Here is a 19,708-nt window from a genome sequence, read left to right as displayed (position 1 = left end):
TGCCTCCCAAGTGCTGGGATTAAAGGCGTGCGCCACCACCGCCCGGCTGCGTTGTGCTTTTTCAAAAGCAAGGTCTTACACTATATAACGCTGGCTGTCCTGGAACTTGCTATGTAGCCTAGGCCAGTCTCCAACTAAAGAGAACCCCATGACTCTGCCCTCTGTGTGGCTCTTCTCTTTTCCCAACAAATTTCCCAGACTCTCCCACAACAAAATGGAGACAGAATAAAGCCAATGAGGACAAACTTAACTTGAGAGTCCTGAGCTTCTACAGTGTTCTCTAAAAACGCCTCCATGACGAGTACTAGTTGAGAAGCTAACAATGATCCATTTAGATCAAGTATAAGCTACTTGGCTGAGTTAGTCATTAAAAAGCATTTGGGCGTTGTGGGGGGGAGGACTCAGTTGATCAAAGTGCTTTTTCAAGCATGAGGACCCAAGTTTGATGCCTAAACCCAAATAGGAGAAAAGCCAGATAGTCAAGGGTGGGCCAGTGTCCAGCCAGTCTGAAAAGCGGGGACAGCACCTGAGGAATGGCACCTCTCATCTCCACACATGCCCACACAAACGGACATGCACCCAAAAGGGAACGCCCACCAGAGAGCGGCACAAATGGAGCTAAGACTGAGTGTCTCCTGCCACCATCTGCACTGCAGGCCTCTGGTCTCCGAGCACCTGGCGCCTGTGTTCACACACAGGGTATTTGCAGTCGTTCACCAAGGAAGGGAACCAGAAATCCAGTATTTAAATGAGCGTCAACTCTATCTTCTAGGGGGACAAAAATCAACTTAAAATATTAAAAGTCAAAGTTGAAGAGGTTTTGGGGTTGACTGCTGATGAGACAGCTCAGTGGTTGAGAACACACTGGCTGCTCTTTTAGAATAGTCAGAACCCTGGTTCAACTCCCAGCACCCGCATGGCAGTTCACAACTGTCTGTAACTCCAATTCACCGGATCCAACAACCTCACACAGACATGCATGCAGGCAAAACACCAATGCACATAAAGAAAAGAAAACCAAAGAGCCAGAACTAGCAGGAATACAGGAGGAATCCACTGGGAACCAGGAAGCATTGAGACTAAAGTTCAAAAAGGCTGCACTGCAAAGCCGTGAGGTTCTCTCGAACATGGTTCACCGCCATCCTTACCTCTCGAACACAAGGTTCACTGCCATCCTAACAGTGAGTTTTAAGGAATACACACCTAGGCTCTATCAAATTTCAGAACCCCAAGCACAACAAAATACTAGAGTTCCCAAGGGTTGAGGGAGAGCAGGCTTAGCTTCTCGGTCACACTGGAAACTAGAGTAAGATAGAACACAGCCCTCAACGTTCCAAGACAACCTAACTGAATTCTTAGAACCCAAACTGCTGACTAAGAGCTAAGAGAATCTCAGTCACTGCCTGTGAATCTGTGTAGTTTTCTCAGCAAATTTTGGAAAAATGAGCAAAAAAGTGTGAACAAATCAAGGGAAGGAGAACTTAAGTTCATTTAAGTGAGCAGGCTCCTGCAAAGAGAGCCCATGGCCATGCCTGACATGATCTCAAGTCTAAGTAGTCCAGAGTGCAAACACAACTCTTGGCAAGTGCCCAAATGAGGGCAAAAGAAGCAACAGAAATAGAAATTAATGGTGAGGGATTAATAATTCTAAAGAAAATGTAAAAAAGTGTTCAGAAAAATTAGCTATTGGAAAAACCCAAATAGTCCTAACAATGTAAAAACCAAAAGAAATAAGGATTTAGTAATTAGTCTAGGAGGACTAAGGAAGTAGGGGGTTAAGAAAAACTAAACAGCAGTCAGTGTAGCAGTTTATGAAGACAATTTTAGGAGGTTTATGAGTCTGCTGGAGCGGTAGATGGTCCACTTAGTAGAGGGGCTGCACCAGAGCTCACGTACGCACACACATGCACACACACGCACACATACACACACACGCACACACACGCACACATACACACACATGCACACACACGCACACATACGCACACATGCACACACACGCACACACGCACACACATCCACACACACACGCACACACACGCACACACATCCACACACACGCACACACATCCACACACACGCACACACGCACACATGCACACACACGCACACATCCACACACACACACACACGCACACACACGCACACATACGCACACACACGCACACACACGCACACACATCCACACACACGCACACACATCCACACACACGCACACACATCCACACACACGCACACACATCCACACACACGCACACATGCACACACACGCACACATCCACACACATGCACACACACATGCACACACACGCACACACATCCACACATGAAACCAGTTCCATGAAAGAGAAAGTGAGGAAATGTCATCCGTGCATTTCTTTCTTTACAAAAAGCCCATCTACTCTTGCTGCCCCAACTCTCTGATGGCTGGACTGACGATCCTCTTCAAAGGCAGCTTTATATGACAAACATCGTAGGACCCTGTCAGCGGTGAGCTTTCTTACACGTCTCAAAAAGTGCACCTCTCAACGGGGCACGGTGACACACACTGGTAATCAAAGTGATGGAGGACTGGCAGGAATCCAAGGGCATCCTGGAGAACGAGGCAAAACACCAGGCTAGCCTGGGGTAATCACAAGACCGTGCCTCAAACAAACAGCACCTCTTTTTTCAATATATCTGATCACACAAACTTGGACCTTAAGAAAAAAAAGAAAAACCTCCTCAATTTAAACAAGTACAAGAGGAAGATTTAAGCAAAGGACCCAGAAGAACTGAACCACAGGAGTCACACTACCCCAGAAGCACGAGAGGACAAAGCAACAGTACTTGGTGGGTACTTGGTGGGTAAACATAGCATTTTAATGACTATTTCCGTTTGAATTATCCTGCTAATTTGAAACACTATTCCGAGAAGAGTTTATCGTTTGGTATGTTAAAAACTATGACTGCTGCTAACAGTCAGCCCAGGATAAGTCCTACCTAGGCTAGTTCAAAATATCCAGGGAGATAGAGGAAGGTCCTTTCTGGGTACACTTTTGAAAGAGATGAGTGCCCACATAAACACGTGCTTCTGAGGTGGCCACTGCTACTCCCAGGAAACCTGGGCTGAAGTATTTGAGCAAGCAGAACGGAAGCATTTTCATGAAGTGACCAGTCTTTTCATGCCTGGAGTTCTGAGGAAAGGGCTGCATCACTGAGTGACCACAGGCAGAGCCCAAGATCTCCAGTAAGGCTGCTCAGGCGTAGACTTTCAAGCTATAAGCAATGCTAAGATTATGCTATCACAGACAGCAGCAAAGGGAGTTTGAATCATCTTAAGTCTTAATTGACTTTATGAATTATTTCATTTGGATTTGTCCTCTGCCTAGAGCTAACCTCTACCCCAAAGCCTTAAGGTACAAGATCATGGGTGGGTAGAACACAACTAATTTACATTCTACCTAATTTAATTACATTTAATTTACAGTGTCTAATTTACATTCTCTAACTACATACAAAATAAAAGATACTTCTCTATATTACTTAAGGAAACTGATTCCATGGACTCAGAAAGACTTTATTTGCCTTACACTGTTTTAAAGTGTCCACTACTCCTAATGTGGTGCCCATACCTTCAACATGCCAGAACTTGGCAGGCAGAGGCAGGGGGATGGATCTCTGTGCCTTTGAAGCCAGCCTGGTCTACAGGGTGCCTTCCAAGAGAGCCAGAGCTACACAGTGAGACTGTATCTTGAAACTGCACCCCTCCCCGCCCCACCACCAATTGTCGCCTACAGGCAATCCGCTTTTGACTTGTTTCTCCTAAAAGGTTGCTACAGATTGGAAGGGGCAGTGTTGAATGTTATCGTTTAAAAAGAGTTTTAGCTTCTTGTACTGATATTTCCTGGCATTTTAAACATCCAGGTTTTTAATTTAAGCAGGTCACATCAGAAAGAGTGTCTTCGTCATCCCCAGAGTAAATGACTTATTTTCCTGTTTGTCTCCAGCAGCTTCTCCCCATTCTTTTTCTCACTGTACAGTTCCTTGAGTTTTTCTCCCTGAGTCACTGGGGGGGGGGAGGGGGACACACGACAACGTGGGACAGGATGTCTGTCCGCCGAGGAAAGGCTGTTGGATCAGCAAGGCAAACAGGTGAAGGTAAGTACCCCCCTCAGGTAGGGAAAACCTGTGATGACAGTTTGAAATGCCCGTGTGTTCATGGGTGTTTGCAGCTTAACCAGTACTCAATGGCCAAGCTACTTGTTGAGAACTCCCTTTAGGGAGAGAAACCATTCTGGTTCCCCGGATGCGTGAAATGCCACAGCCCCACTCTGCACAGCTGCCTAGGCAAACATTTCATCGTTACAGGCGCGTGGTGTTTACACTCCTCCACTGAGCAATCTTAAGACAGAACGGAAGGGCAAATTACAACAAACAGTTTAACCCAGGTCTTTCACCTGATGCAATGCTGAGGTGGTTTTGGGGCTCTGACTGTTGGCTGGCAGTGCTGGCACACCTTTAATCCCAGCACTCGGGAGGCAGAGGCAGGTGGATCTCTGTGAGTTGGAGGCCAGCCTGGTCTGCAGAGTGAGTTCCAGAACAGTCAGGGATACAGAGAAACCCTGTCTCTAAAAACAAACCAAGGGGGTTGGGAGAGACCAGGAAGTGCCTTCTTCTAAAACAGCAGGTAACAGAGATAAAATTAAACTACTGTACTTGATAGTCACCAAGTACACTCACGAGGCAGGTACATTCCGTGTGCGTACGTGACTAAATGGTGAGTAACTCTCAAAAAAATCTGAAAAAATGACCTTTGGAAATGATGGGAATGAGCTACTCCAGTAACTTTCATATATATTTTTTTAAGTCATTCAAAACCACACGCTATTTAATTTGCCTTTTTTCTATTTTTTTTTTTTTAAGCAGGGGTGATTTTTTGAGGCAGGGTCTCTCTGCAGCCTGGTTAGTCTGGAGCTTGTTATGTAGACCAGCGAGCCCCACCTGCTTCTGCTGGCATGAAAGGTATGCACTACCACAGCTGGCCGGCTCCTACCTTTCTTTCAAATTCACCATTACTGTGTTCATGAGAGTTGTGAGAGGGAAAAGGAGGAAGATCTGAAGATTAGACAGCTTTGCAACTCTGGGGAGATGGTTCTCTTCCCACCATCAGATGGAAATCAGGTCATTAGTTTGCAGAGCAGAGGTCTTATCCCACTGGCTCATCTGGGCCTACTACTGCATTCTAGCCTACTACTGTAGGCTAGAAAGTTAATACAGCAAACCCAGGGTGTTGTGCTTGCTGTAGCATAACTACATTTCCATCTCCTAAAATACTCTCTTAAATAAACCACAGCCCTAAGATCTTGAATCTCAAAGACTAAAAACACTAGAACTGGCTCTATCCAGAAAATGACAAATGAAAACACCCCCACAGAAAAATCTTTTTAAAACTGTCAGGACATTATTAAAGCAATGTATACCTACAAATCTATTAAATTGGTACATCGAATTGTAACGCCCACATGGTACACAGTTTGCAATAAGTTCTTTGTACTTGGCAAAGGCTGTAAGGTACCAGATTCAATAATAAACCTGAGAACTAGAAGCAGTCCTTGTAACCAAAGATATTACAGAATGCTAATTCAGGAAGTTATCCAGCAGCTTATAAAAGAAATAGGAAGTTGTTGGACAACTCCTTGAAGAACTATCTCCTGCAGGAAAACCTGCAGAAGTGCTGAGCTAGAAAGAGAATTGGTTCCTGTCAAAGAGAAACTCAAGGTACCGTGGTGAAACTGGTTTCAAAGGCTGATCTCCAACGACTGGGCCTTTCTTCGGGACAGCATACTCTGGGCCCATCATTTGCCAATATAAAGTCCCAGGCTCTAGATCTCACTGACCTAGGCTTTAACACCAGCATGGGGGATGGGCCAACTGACTCCAATACACTCACTCATTCCTCTACAGTCCCCAGGCAACAACCAGCTGTTCCCAAAGTCAACAGTTCTCCCAGATCTCTCAAGTTACAACACCTCACCCACTTGGACCACTCGGGGTCAGAATTCTTTCTGCCATGTATAAATGTCAAGAAATGACATACTTTGTACCAACAACTACCTAAAAAGATGGATGAAAGATTTAGTTTTTCACGGCTGGTATGAACTAAACTTCAGAAACTAGTTCAGATCTTCATTCCACAGCTGGCTGGTATCCTCTTGAAAAGTTTAATAATTTATTAGTTATTCACCTGTGTGTGCATATTCAAATGTGACTGTGGACACAGCACAGCTGAGTGTGTAATGTCTGAGGACAATCTTCCCTAGTCAGCTTTTTCATCGTGAGGGTCCTGGGCTCACACTAAGACTATAAGCTATCTTCAGGACCTCACAGGAATCTGCAGACAAAAGGAAAAGTACTGACTGTGAAGAGAAATGGATTCTAAAAAACTAAGATAAAAATAAATTTTGACACAATAGCTACTTGGCAGCACGGCTTAGTTTACCATCATTTCTGACTCAATCGGGGCAGATATTAATTTCATTCATCTGTTTGGTGCACGACAGCTCCTTACGGCAACCACACAGTACATAACATCAGGGGAAAGCCAACAATGGAGAAAGTTCTCTTTCAAATCGTTTCTCCAAACTGCACATTATTCATAAAGCATTTCCTCTTCAGAAAAGCAAATTTTGTAGACTCCAGCACCCACTCCTAACATCCAGTTCTCAGCGGCCTCCACAGGCTCTTAACCAGACCAGTGATTCAGTCCACCTGCTGGGAGCGTTCAAGTCACCCTTGGGGGGTAACCTTCTACTTCTAAGAGCTCTGCAGAACCCAATGCTTCATTCTTCACAGAAGCAGTCCTGATTCCCACTTGCAACCTCAGAAACAATGCTACTGTCTGCTCCCTAGGCAAAGCCCTCCGCAGTCCTCCTTCGGCCTGGTCTACCTGCTTTCTGGCCCCCACTTGAAAAGGGATGAGGACGCTAAATGGGGGTGGCGCTAGTGTGGAGCCCCTCCTCACATCCACACCCGGCAGTCACGTGTCAACAACAGTCACTGAGAAAAATCTAAAAAGTAAGACTCTATCATGAGAGTTATTTCAGCTCAGAGAATTCTCACTCACTCAAATAATGAAGATGCAGAAAGATGTCAAACAAGCCATTTTCAGAAAACACGTGAGTAAAAAACAGCATAAATGTTGCCCTTTAACCTGCTCACAACCACAACTGAAGGGCAGCAGGCTATTAAGTGTTTAAATCTCCCCAAGTCAGCATGGGACACAGCAGGGAGGCTTTGGGAGTCCAAGCCTTTCTCTTCCTCCCTAACAACCTGGTTTGTTTCCCCTCCCTTCCCCTTCAGGACACATTGGCCGCAGCCAGCCCCTCTTCCCAGTCATTTACTTTGGCTGCCGTCTGCTGAGAGAATAAATGATCTTGCTCATGAGGATGAGTTTGCCAGGCTTGTGTGTACTTTCCAGTCTCAGGCTCTTTATTGTTCTCTGTGAAACCTGACCCTCTAAAGTGCTTTGAAATGAGGACTGGGACACCAGAAAATGGTTTTGTAAAAAGAAAAAGTTACAGGGGAAAAATGGCAACAAAACAAAAAACAAGTTGGGGGGAGGGTGGCCAGAGGCAGCCTCCCAAGATCAAGATCAAAGCTCTTCCCTGGTGTCCTTACTACAGTAACATGCCAGCACTTGGGAGACAGAGGCAGGCAGGTCTGAGCTGGAGGCCAGCCTGGTCTACAAAGCAAGTCTCCAACTCAGAGTTCCAGGATAGCCAGGGATACAAAGAGAAACCCTGTCTTGAAAAACAAACCCATACAAAGTAGCAACCCACACAAAGTAGCAACCCACCCAAGACAATCAACTGAAAATAGAGACTGGGGGGAGGGAACTCACAATCAAAACAAGGTTGTTACTAGTGTCCTCTGAACCAATAAATAAGGCTGCATTTACTTGGGATTGTCAAAACAAATTTAAATCAAAATGAGCATTGTTATTCATCTCATTATCTCAACCCAATTAACCACTTCAAAGAATACTAGAACAATCTGCAGTCTTTAACTGCCAGTCTGAGACATTTTGCTCACTCTAAATTCAAACAAGTCCTAGAAAATTAATTTTACTTCCAATCTCAGAATTAGGAGATAAATTCTATTTTGTCCTTTGCAGGTGAATGTAATTTTGCCATTTGGTTAAAAGCAAGAAGACAGGGGTGGGGGCTGCCAGCCTGACAATGTGTAGACTGGAGGGCACACCTTACTAAGTACCTGATGGTTTCTTCACATTTTAAGGGAAGGGGGTATCAAATGACATCAAAATACAGCTTGCTTAAGTGTTTGCTGATTCACAATTTGAGTATTATAAAGTCACAGCTTTCCCAAGTCCTACTTCCTTTTTTTGGAAAGAATACACAAGGTCCTGGGTTCAGTACCCAAGACAGAGACTTACAGACACAGACACACACACACACCCATATGTGGGGAGGGAGCAGAAAATATAACACATGCCAATCTTGTTATTTAAAGTTTAAATTTTTCATCGTATTCTATTTTGTGCCAGGCTAATTAACAAATGTGGCACAAACTCAAAAGGAGATGATCCCATATTGCCACAAAGCACAAGTTTGCAAAAAGGCTCTGAACCAAGAATAAATACTGAAGAAGGTACTTACATACATAAAATAGAATGTTTGGGGGCTGGCATGCAGCTCAATGGTAAAGTATGCTTGTTTACCATTCATAAGGCTGAGTTCCATCTTCAGCACCAGCAAAACAAATAGATAATGTCAGCCCTATATCGCCACCTCCCACATTATCTTCACTTACTTTAGGAAGTATCTCTGTCCGGAAGACGTCTTGGCCATCTCCCAGCCTGCCGGCAGCGGCACATCGTCAGGGATCTCGAAGGAAGACTGTCGGAGATGCTGCGCTGCCGGGGTGGCGGCGCCAGAGACCACGGTGGGGGTGAGCGTCCCTGGAGAGACGGCCCCCAGCTGCAGGGATGCCGGCGAGGAGTGAGCCCGGACGTGCTGGGGAGTCAGAGCCCCTGCAGTGCCGGCATCAGTACTGGCCTGTCAGAACAGCAAGATGAACAAGTCCACAACCGAAACAACAGCACCTACCCCGATTTCTTAGAATTTCATGGCAGCCAACTATCTAAAGATCAAAAGCAAACTTTAATGGTCATTTTTGACACCAAGGTACACAAGTGTCCAAATGGACTCACTTTTAAATTATGTAAATTTAGTATGTGCTATAAATGTTATTTTACTGAAGAGCAGTTCACCTGAATGAATATCTACCTCCTAGACACTGTGAAGACAGCAAATAGTGGACATTAAAACCTATTTTCAAAAAAAAAAAATGAGCAAGAGCTGTTATTTGGTGGTGGAGAACATGTTTATCCCACACACTCTAAGCATTCTGGTTGCTTTTCAGAGTCCTGTGTGCTTTCTATGTGCTTCTCCCTTACTCCACTTTAAATAACTAATACCCCATCTGTCACTTTTTTTTTACTGTGAACAAGTGCGATCAATAAATAAATTTAATGAATTCAAAGGCTCAGAACTGCACCAATGCTAGAAGCTACCCATGAAGAGAAGCTAACCAACCCTCTTTGTGCCTTAAGGATAAAGATGTAATCAATTCAATTACAACCTAAGCATTCACACACATGGAACAGGAAGGAAAAAGAAAAGCCTGCAGAGACCCCAAGGGTTCAAATCTAGGTTCATCCAGACTAGTGTTAAACGAAGTATCAGAAATTAACTTCTTCATTTCTATAAATTAGTTTTTCTATGCCAGAAGCACACAGGGATATAAGAATTCCCAGGCAGGAACCTGTAGACAATTATTTACAACTTAGATAAATACTTATTCATAGTCTAATGCTTTTTATTAGAATTAGGGTTGATCAAAAACGTTTCATTTCCTAGATTCATGCGGATAAGGAAACTGAAAGGACCTAGCAGTAACTTAAAGTACAGAGCAAAGCCAGGGGTATTTCTGAGTTTCAGATCAAATTAAATTTAGGACTAGGAAATCATTAGCACACTTAAAAGGTAAATTTCTTGATGCACAGCTCTCTTAAAACGCTAGTGAGAAGGCAAATGTACCCCACAAACGGCGGGGTGGAAGTCGGGTATTCCCCGTGCTCGTTCCTTCTGGCTTCTAAGTATTACAAAATGGAGCATTCAATCTGCGTGTTCCTTCAAAGTTTCCGCGGCCGTTTGTGATTGCATGCCAACGTAGATTTAGCTCAGGGAGCCCAGAAACCCACTTGTGGGGGAGGGAGTAATGAACAGTATCGAAGTCTACGACTGTTGTTACAAATTAAGTGTTTAGGCTAGCGGCTAAACAACCTTTCCTTCCTCCTTAACTCGGCTTTTTGTAGCGAGGTTAATGGAGCTTTTCCGAGCTCCAAAACCCCTGCTCTGCAGCAGGCCTGCCTGGGAGGGGGCTGGAGTGGGAGTGGCGACTCCTCTTTCCACTCAAGTTACAGCCCGAGTGGGCTAACGATGGCAGTGTTTGGAAAACCAATTAAGTTTTGGGCAAAGTTCCTATGCTGGTTTAGCCTAAAGCAAGGTCTCTAAAAATTAAGTAATTAAACGGGGGGGGGGGGCACTAAAGAAATCTACCAGGACCTATCGGAATGTTAATACTTTGAAACCGTTTCACTTCTGTGTAGGATCCAGTTGGGAAAATAACCAGGCGTCGTAGATGTGGCCAAGCAGCCATGTTCACATCCGCAGTTAGTTAAAAAGCAATGGCGAGGCTGGAATTAGTCATTGCTTCCCAAACATTACCTTTAATCACAGTTGAGCCAGGCAGGACTCGGCCTATGAGTCAACCTGCAACGCGCTATCAAAGGCCGGCGCTGAGCCTGTGCGCCGTGAGCGCAGCCGAGGTCCTGCGCAATGCCCAGATGTGGCCCATTTAAAAGCTTTCGGGCCGAACAGTAAATAATAGGCTACGATTGGGCAAGCGACACGTGAGCCCACCAAGTGTGAAAAGATCCCGCCCGCGCGAGTTCCAGGGCACGGCGGGGGCGAGCCGGGCCCGAACCCTGCACTGGACCGCGCCTGGGCCGCCAGAGCAGAAAGCTGCGGCGAGCGGGAGGGGGAGGGGGAGGGGAGGGGAGAAGGAACCAGAAACTCAATGGACCGGTTCAACCCCCACCCCTCACCAACTCGGGCAAACAAGGGGACAGCAGACGCGGCTCCACGGAGACTGAAGAGGCGCGGGCAGGGGAGGCGGGCTGTCCCCCGGCTGAGGTCCCGCACGAGACGCCGGACTCCTTCCTTCTCCCCTCCCCCCCCCTCCCCTCCCCCTCCCTGCCGGAGCCAAGGTGCGGAGCGGAGGCGCGCGCATTGTGCAGCCCCCCGCGGCCGCCAACTCCGGGAAAACAAACCCCAGCCCCGCACCCCACGCGGCCCCGGGCCCCCGCGGCGCCACTACCTGTCGCGAGTGGGACTTGGGCTCGGGCGGCTTGAAGAAGGAGTCGGGCAGCTTGCGCAGCCGCATGGGCACGGTCTGCGGCACATTGGCCGTCTTGGGGTTCATGACGGCGTTGAAGAGCGCCTCTAGGTCGGTCTCCGAGTCTCCGCGGACGTGCACGACCTGGTGGCCGGCCGGGGGTGCGGGTGGGGCCGCGGGGGTCCCCGGCGGGGCCGCGGGCGCGGACGACGGCGCGGGGCCCTGCGGGGCCGGCTGGGGCGGCGGCTGCTGCGCGGGCTCCATGGCTGCGGCCTCGCTCGACGCTCGGGGCGGTGCGCTCAGGCTCGGGGGGCAGCGTCGCGCGCCCGCATCGCCCGGCACTCCGTGCCCGAGGCCGCCGAGCCTTCCCTGCCCTCCTCGAGCTCCTTCCTTCCTCCCTTTCTTCGCCCCGGCCGCGGCGGCGTCCCGACTGAGACAGAAACTTCGGCTCCAGACGCCCAAACTAAAAAGTTGCGCGGAGCACCCGCCCGCGCGCCTCACGGGCTCCGCCTCCTCGTCGCTCTTCCTTCCTCTGCGCGCCCGCCCGCACCGAATCCGCGGCCCGCGGCCCCCGGGGAAACTTTCCCTGCACGGCGCTGCATTCCTGCAGACTCCCGGGCGCACGTGACCCGGAGGCTGCTGCGCTGCGTGCGCACCGGACGGCCTGGAGCTGCGCGTCCGCGGGCCGACCTCCCCGGGCCGCCAAGGCCGCCCGGAGGCGAGGCTGGTTGGAAGGCCGTCTACTCACCCGCACTGATTTTAGTCGGCTCCTCGTTTTAACGTAGATTGCAGTTTTGCCGTTTACCGGCGAGTGTGCAGAAAAACAAAATGCTTGAGGGGAGGCAAATGATTACAGATTGAAGCTTGGAGAGCAGGTCTTACACTCAGTGTATCTTACAAAAGAAAACGTATCACTTTTTGTTTAAACTGACTGTAGCCAAGGATACCCTCCAACTGCTTACGGTCGTGTGCCACAGCTTCCTGACTGCTAGGATTCCAAGCAAGGGCATCTACATCCCCAACTTTGGGAACTGATTTAGCTTTGTTGTCGTTCGTTCTTTTTTCTTTCCTTTTTTTTTTAAATTACACTCACCACGTAGGAGTGAGCTCCACATTCCGTGGAGCACAAATGGAGGTCAGAGGGCAATTTGTGGGGTCCTCGTTGTAGGTCTCAGAAATCGAACTGGTAGACCAGCCTTTCTCGTTTTCGTTCTCATGCAGGGCAGGCTAGTCTCCTACTCATGTAGCTGAGGTTGGCTTTACATTCTTGTTTCTTCCGCCTCATCCTCTAAAGGGCTGGGATTACGAATGTGGGCCACCTTGCCCAACAACCATTGATTTTTTTTTTTTTAATGAAAACCAAATTTTTTGTTTGGTTTGGTTTTTTGAGACACAATTTCTCTGGCTGCCCTGAAACTTGCTATGTATACCAGGCTGGCCTCTACCAGAGTGTTGGGTTTAAAGACATTTTCCACCGTGCCCAGAGTTAAATCAATTTTTTTTAAGTACCACAACTTGCCATTTGGTCTCTGAGAACGTCAACTCAAATCATAATGAGGGAGCATATTACTTTTACCTCCTGTGCCTGGTACAAGGGTAGACAGACAGAGAGAGAGAGAGAGAGAGAGAGAGAGAGAGAGAGAGAGAGAGAGAGAGAGAGATCGAGATCTTGTGTGGTCTTACTATCTGTAATCACTTAAAAATGATGAAAACTTGTTGTCGTTTTTACATAATTGTTTTGTGTTGGGTGTTTCCTGCGTATGTGTCTTTGTTGATTCCACCGGTTGTGAGCATGCGAGTGCTGGGGTTTGAACCTGGATCCTCGGGAAGAGCAAGCAGCCCCTTGCTGATGTCATGAACTGTTGAGCTCTACATCACACGGTACAGTTTCCACTGGAGCAGTCGGTGCTTTTTGAGTGTATTCCCAGGGTTGTGCAACACCGATTTTTAGACACACAAATTTCTTCTGCAGAAATCGGCGTTCTTGTTGCAATGATTTTGTCTGAGGGCAAGTGAAACGGTATAAATAGGATTAAGCAAAGAAAGGACCCTTGAGCAAAAAGATAATCTCTTCCTCCAGCTAGGACATGCCCAGAAGAATTCTGAGCAGCGATCTCTAGTGCTTGCTGCTGTAGAGTGGGGTGAGCCAGCTTCAGACAGGCAAGATTTTAATCAACCCAGGAGCCTCAGGTTCCTGTCCAAGAGAGGAAGTAGGGTAAATACCCTCCTAGGACTAATTCCAGAATTGCTCTCCACCCCACCAAGTGTGAAGAGCATTTAACCAGTCTTGTGGGTTCCTAAACTTCAGGGTTTGGAGTTCAGGTCCTGGTTCCCCTTGCGGCAGCTGTAAGATAGGGAGCAGACTACTTCCTGCTCTTTAATTTTGGCGTCAGGGTAATGACATCACCTCACATTGTTGAGACATTGAATGACTCAATGGACATAAAGCACTGCCCCGGTCTGTGGCACAAGGCGAGTTCTTGGTCGTCGTCAGCTCTATCATTGCCCTGTTTACAGGGGACTTCGCTGGTGGTAACCCAGCCTATTACGCCAGAGCCCTTTTGGAACCCTGATCGCTCTCCCTCTTTCTCATATCCAACAGTTAAATCCACAAACAAAACCTTTGGGCAAAACAATCCTCAGTGAAAAGTTGGCGGGGCACAGCTGTTGTGCATCCAGCACAATAGAGACCGACGCAGGTGGGTCTCTGAGTTCCTGGTCAGCTTCATCTACAGTGAATTTCAGGCCAGCCTGGGTTATATGAGAGACTATCTCAGAAAGGAAATGAAAAAGAAAGGAAGGAAGGACTGGGTGGTGGTGGCACACACCTTTAAATCCCAGCACTCAGGAGGCAGAGACAGGCAGATCTCTGTAAGTTCGAGGCCAGCCTGGTCTACAAGAGCTAGTTCCAGGACAGGCTCCAGAAGCTACAGAGAAATCCTGTCTCGAAAAACCAAAAAAGAAAGGAAGGAAGGAAGGAAGAGAACTGAAATTATCTGGAAATTTGGAGGGCTGAGGCAGGAGGAATGCCATGACTTCTAGGCCTGATTGAACTATATAGAACTGTCTCTAGTGGGCACGGTGGCGTGGTGGGAAGCAGAGGGTCAAAAGTTTAAAGCCAATCTCATTGGACAGTTAAGTGGAAAAGCAGCAGGGGCTGCCTGAGACCCCATCTGAGAACAGCAAACCTTTCAGCTGAAGGGAGATGTGTAGAACAAAGGCAGCTGTGGCCACAGGTTGCAATGGAAGCTGTCCCTAACTACAGCCTTACTGCTATGGACACTGTAATTACAGGGTGTGCTCAATAGTTTGCTGGCCTTTAAATTGAGAACAAAGTTACTGTGGATCACAAGGCTTTCTGGAGTAATCTTACGTTCAGTTAGAACCTCTGTCTCTTCGTCAAGACTGTGCCCCTTACCATTCTCTCCAGCATTACAGTCACCAGTTAGGAAGAGATGGTGACAGTGGGAATACATTCTTTCATCTTAGTGCCTGACCTACCCACCTCCAGGAGTTATTATTTTAAACCCCCTTGAAACAGAAAGACAGCTTTTCTTTGTGTATGGTTTCCTGAGACAAGATTGCAGGCTATGGTCCAGAATCATCTTGAACTCACAGCCTTCCTGCCTCAGCCTCCTGATTGCTGAGTTTTCAGGCATATACCACCAAGCCCCACTTGGGAGGCATCTTTATATATAGACCTATCTTTGGGTTTTGGGTAAGGCTGCTCACTTTTCCTGGCTGCCCAGACTCCCAAAATAATCACATAGAAACAATATTATTTAAATCACTGCTTGGTCAATCACTTAAGCGTATTGCTAGCTAGCTCTTATATCTTTGGTTAACCCATTTCTATTAATCTGTGTAGCACCACATGGCTGTGGCTTACTGGCAAGGTTCCAGCACATCTGGCAGCTACATGGCTTCTCTTGACTTAGCCTTCTTTTTCCCAGCATTCAGTTTAGCCCCGAACCCCCTTCTCTCCCTGCCCAGCCCCGTCTAGCTCTACTGTGTCCTATCAAAGACCAAGGCAGCTTCTTTATTCATTAATCAATAAAAGCAACACATATACAGAAGAATGTTCCACACCATTTGGGGACTGGAGGGGAGCACAGGGCTTAAGAGCACTGGCTGCTCTTCCAGTGGCCCCCGATTTGATTCCCTGCACCCACATGGCAGCTCATAACTCCTGTAACTCCACTTCCAAAAGAACTGGCACTGCATTTGGCCCCTGCAGTCACCAGGAAGTACCCGGAAATACACTCAGGCAACCCAGCCATACAAATAAAAACATCCCTTTAAAAAAAAATCAACCAGGGGCTGGAGAGATGGCTCAGTGGTTAAGAGCATTGCCTGCTCTTCCAAAGGTCCTGAGTTCAATTCCCAGCAACCACATGGTGGCTCACAACCATCTGTAATGAGGTCTGGTGCCCTCTTCTGGCCTGCAGACATACACACAGACAGAACATTGTATACATAATAAATAAATAAACAAATATTTAAAAAAAAAATCAACCATTGTCCTGGGCCATTATCAATGTTTGTGTAGATCACTAACTTTACAGTTAGTTGACTCACTGGGCAGGGGTGGCGCACACCTTAAATCCCAGCACTCGGAAGGCAGAGGCAGGCGGATCTCTGAGCTCGAGGCCAGCCTGGTCTACAAAGTGAGCTCCGGGACAGCCAGGCTACACAGAGAAACCCTGTATTGCAAAAGCAAACAAACATGAACCAAAGGATACATTTGGACTGTGCAACACGAGACAGTCACCTTTGCTTCTCTTTAGCCGCAGACCCATGTTGCTCAGAGCACAGCAGCTGGGACGGGAGGCTTGTGGTCCTCTCCTCTTGACAGCCAGTTGGCAGTGTGGTTTCCAGCCACATATCTCATTTGTCATGATCCTCTCTCCTGAGCCACCCATCTCCCTCTTCCTTCTGCTCTCACTGGAATGTTTGTGACCTCCCAGAATTAATTCAGGCTGCACTCCATGTCTAGTGCATCAGAGCTTGCTCCCACTTGGAAGTTGTGATAATCCTTCTGCCTCAGCCTCCCAAGTGTTAGGATGATTTCATTTCAACTTTTTTTTCTTTCATGTAGCACCTTGCCTCGCATATGGGCCCTGGACTCTCATCAATTAAAAGCTTCAAGCATTTAGCTTTGTTCCTGAAGCTCGGTACTACCATTCCGTTGACGGACTGTGGTATGCAACTGCATGAGAACTCCACCTGCTCATCAGATGACGCTGTCTGTGCTACATTATGAATTGGTCCTGTAAAAACATTCTGTAACTGCCTTGGTGTAATGGTCTGTCCTGTCTCTTTAAGAGACAAGCCACAAGCCGGGCTGTGGTGGCGCATGCCTTTAATCCCAGCACTTGGGAGGCAGAGACAGGCGGATCTCTGTGAGTTCGAGACAAGCCTGGTCTACAAGAGCTAGTTCCAGGACAGGCTCCAAAACCACAGAGAAACCCCGTCTCAAAAAACCAAAAAAAAAGGGACAAGCCACACCCACTACCCCTCCTCCACTGAGGCAGGCAGATCTTCCTGCTTGCAGCTTAAGTCTCTTCCTTTTCTGTCTCCCTCTTGAAGAGGCAGCTTCTGTCTCTCCCTTCTCTCTCTCTCTCTCTCTCTCTCTCTCTCTCTCTCTCTCTCTCTCCTCTTCTCCTTCTCCCCCTTCCCTTCCATAACTCACTAAATAAATATCCAATTTCACCCTGCATGGCGTGCCCCCCCCCCTCTCCAGGGTTTCTCTGTGTAACAGTCCTGGCTGTCCTAGAACTCACTTTGTAGACCAGGCTGGCCTCAAACTCACCTTCCCAGATACAATCTGGGTCTTAATGAGCCATCATGGGAATTCTATTACATCTAACATTTGAAAAACAATATACTATCATATTCTACACTGTTTTGTTCTTCAAATGAAAAATTTGTGTAAGTTTATACATCTAAGTAAACACTTAATACATATTTAGGTGATTGCTGAAAAGTTGATTACATTTTGTGTTGTAAAGGATCACTAAAAATGATGTCCTGAATCTTAGCTGATAGCTAAGAAGTTTGAGATCATCTTTGAGAATGTGTTAGTTCTAGGTCAGCCTGTGCTGCCTGAGATTCTTCCCTATTTAAAAAATCATAATAATAAAAAGAAAGGGCGGGTGGTGGTGGAGCACGCCTTTAATCCCAGCACTTGGGACACAGAGGTAGGCGGATCTCTGTGAATTCGAGGCCAGCCTGGTCTACAAGAGCTAGTTCCAGGACAGGCTCCAAAAGCTACAGCGAAACCCTGTCTCGAAAAACCAATAGAGAGTCAGGCAGTGGTGGCACATACCTTGGGAGGCAGAAGCAGGTGGATCTCTGTGAGTTCAAGGCCAGCCTGGTCCTGGTATACAAAACATGTTCCAGGACAGCTAGAGCTGTTACACAGAGAAATACTGTTTCAAAAAACAAACAACCACCCAAAAAAAAAAATGAAGAAAAAAGAAAAGAAAACCCACAAAACAAAAACTGACGACTTATTTTTTTTTATCTTTTAAAAAAGTTTTAATTTGTGTGTGTGTGTGTGTGTGTGTGTGTGTGTGTGTGTGTGAGTGTATGCTGTGCGTCAGCGGTGGGTGTCTTCAAAGGCAGACTAGGACATAAGGTCCCCTGGAACTGGAGGTACAAGCAGTTGTGAGCCACCTAACATGGTGTCTCTGCTTAAGGCATCTTCTTATTTGTTTAATCAAGAGATAAATGGCCAATAGTAGGCAGGAGAGAATAGGCAGGACTTCCAGGCAGAGAGAGAGAAACTGGGAGGAGGAATCTGGGCACTCGGAGAAGAAACAGCAGGTACAAGATGGAAGAAAGGAAATCCCACATGGCAGAGAGTAGATTAATATAAATGGGGTAATTTAAGCTCTAAGAGCTAGTTGAGAACAGGCCTAAGTTAAGGCCGAGCTTTCATAATTAGTAAGTTTCCGTGTTGTTATTTGTGAGTTGGTAGCCCAAGAAAAGTCTGACTACACTACATCTTCAGCCTGATTTTTCTGTTTTTGTTTAAAAACATTTATTTATTTATTTATTTATCTATCTATCTGTATTTTTATGAGTTGGAGTCTTCGACAGATATGGGGACAAACCACTACCATCAGCACTGAGGAGGCTGAGCAAAGATCTTATGCTGTGGTCAGTCTACATAACAAGACCTTGTCTCAAAACCCAGACCACACGGTCAGACCACAGTCTTCCTGCCTTAACCCCACCCCCACGCCACTGGATGATCGGCATGGGGCACTGTGCCTGGTCTGCTGGAGTTAGAGCAGCACATTTTGACAAAAGAGACTGCTTGGCTGTTGAGAATACTTGCTCCTCCAGAGGGCTTAGGTTCCATTCCCAGCACCCACATGGCAGCTCCCTTCTGTCACTCAGCTCCTCAGGATCTGGCCTCCTCTCCTGGACTCTGCAGGCACCAGACATGCACTTGGTACACAGACATTCCTGAAGACAAAACACCCACACATAAAATAAAATTTCAAAACAAAAATTTAATTAAAAACTTTTATTTTATGGCTAGAGAGATGGTCCCATAGTTAAGTGTACGTGCTACGCTTTCAGGGGGCTTGAGTTCAGACCGACCCCAGAAGATCTAGCTCCACAAATGTGCACATGTATGCATGCACGCATAAATAAAAAAATCTTTGAAAACAAATAGAAGCTATACTTCTTTTGATAATTTAAAATGCCAAACTCTGGAAACGATTCTTAATGCCTATGCAATCTGGTCAGTGAAGAAGGATCGATACTATTGAATGGCTCCTGTGCTAGAATACCATGGTAAAGCTTGTTCATCTGTTTCTCTATGCACCTAAACTCTTCAGTCTTCTTCCCAAAGTTCTGACTTGTTTTCAAATACGCCATGCCTTTTTCCAGCTAATGGTACCGAATTCACACCATGGATGTTGTGAATTCATTTATGAACACCTGATTAATCCTTGCCCATTTGTCTGTATGTAGAAAGTGTTACATGCTCCCCCCCTCCCCCCCCGAGACAGGGTTTCTCTGTGGTTTTGGAGCCTGTCCTGGAACTAGCTCTTGTAGACCACGCTGGCCTCGAACACACAGAGATCCCCTGCCTCTGCCTCTGCCTCTGCCTCTGCCTCCTGAGTGCTGGGATTAAAGGCATGTACCACCATTGCCCGGCCAAGTGTTACATTCCTTAGTGATGTATTTTGTCTGGGGAGATCAGAACCTGCTCTCTTCTGTGAAGCAC

General features: G+C 46.9%; 1 protein-coding gene across 8 annotated transcripts in view; it reads right to left on the bottom strand.

Moving 5' to 3' along the window:
- Positions 1–12,021, bottom strand: part of Yap1 (Yes1 associated transcriptional regulator) — an 87,429-nt gene extending 75,408 nt beyond the window's left edge. For 2 of the 8 annotated variants that reach the window (XM_075966843.1, XM_075966847.1), the window contains exons 1-2: positions 11,443–12,021; positions 8,812–9,056 (exon numbers count right to left, since the gene is read on the bottom strand). In XM_075966843.1, coding sequence (XP_075822958.1) covers positions 8,812–9,056; positions 11,443–11,724 — 527 coding nt within the window. In that variant the 5' untranslated portion in view covers positions 11,725–12,021. The remainder of the gene's footprint in view (positions 1–8,811; positions 9,057–11,442) is intronic. The other 6 variants (XM_075966850.1, XM_075966845.1, XM_075966844.1 and 3 more) reach the window with 6 other exon arrangements.
- Between the last annotated feature and the right edge of the window lie 7,687 nt (positions 12,022–19,708).

The sequence above is a fragment of the Microtus pennsylvanicus genome, chromosome 3 (assembly GCF_037038515.1).
Source record: "Microtus pennsylvanicus isolate mMicPen1 chromosome 3, mMicPen1.hap1, whole genome shotgun sequence".
Lineage (NCBI taxonomy): Eukaryota > Metazoa > Chordata > Mammalia > Rodentia > Cricetidae > Microtus > Microtus pennsylvanicus.
This window is presented reverse-complemented; position numbering and strand designations above follow the sequence as displayed.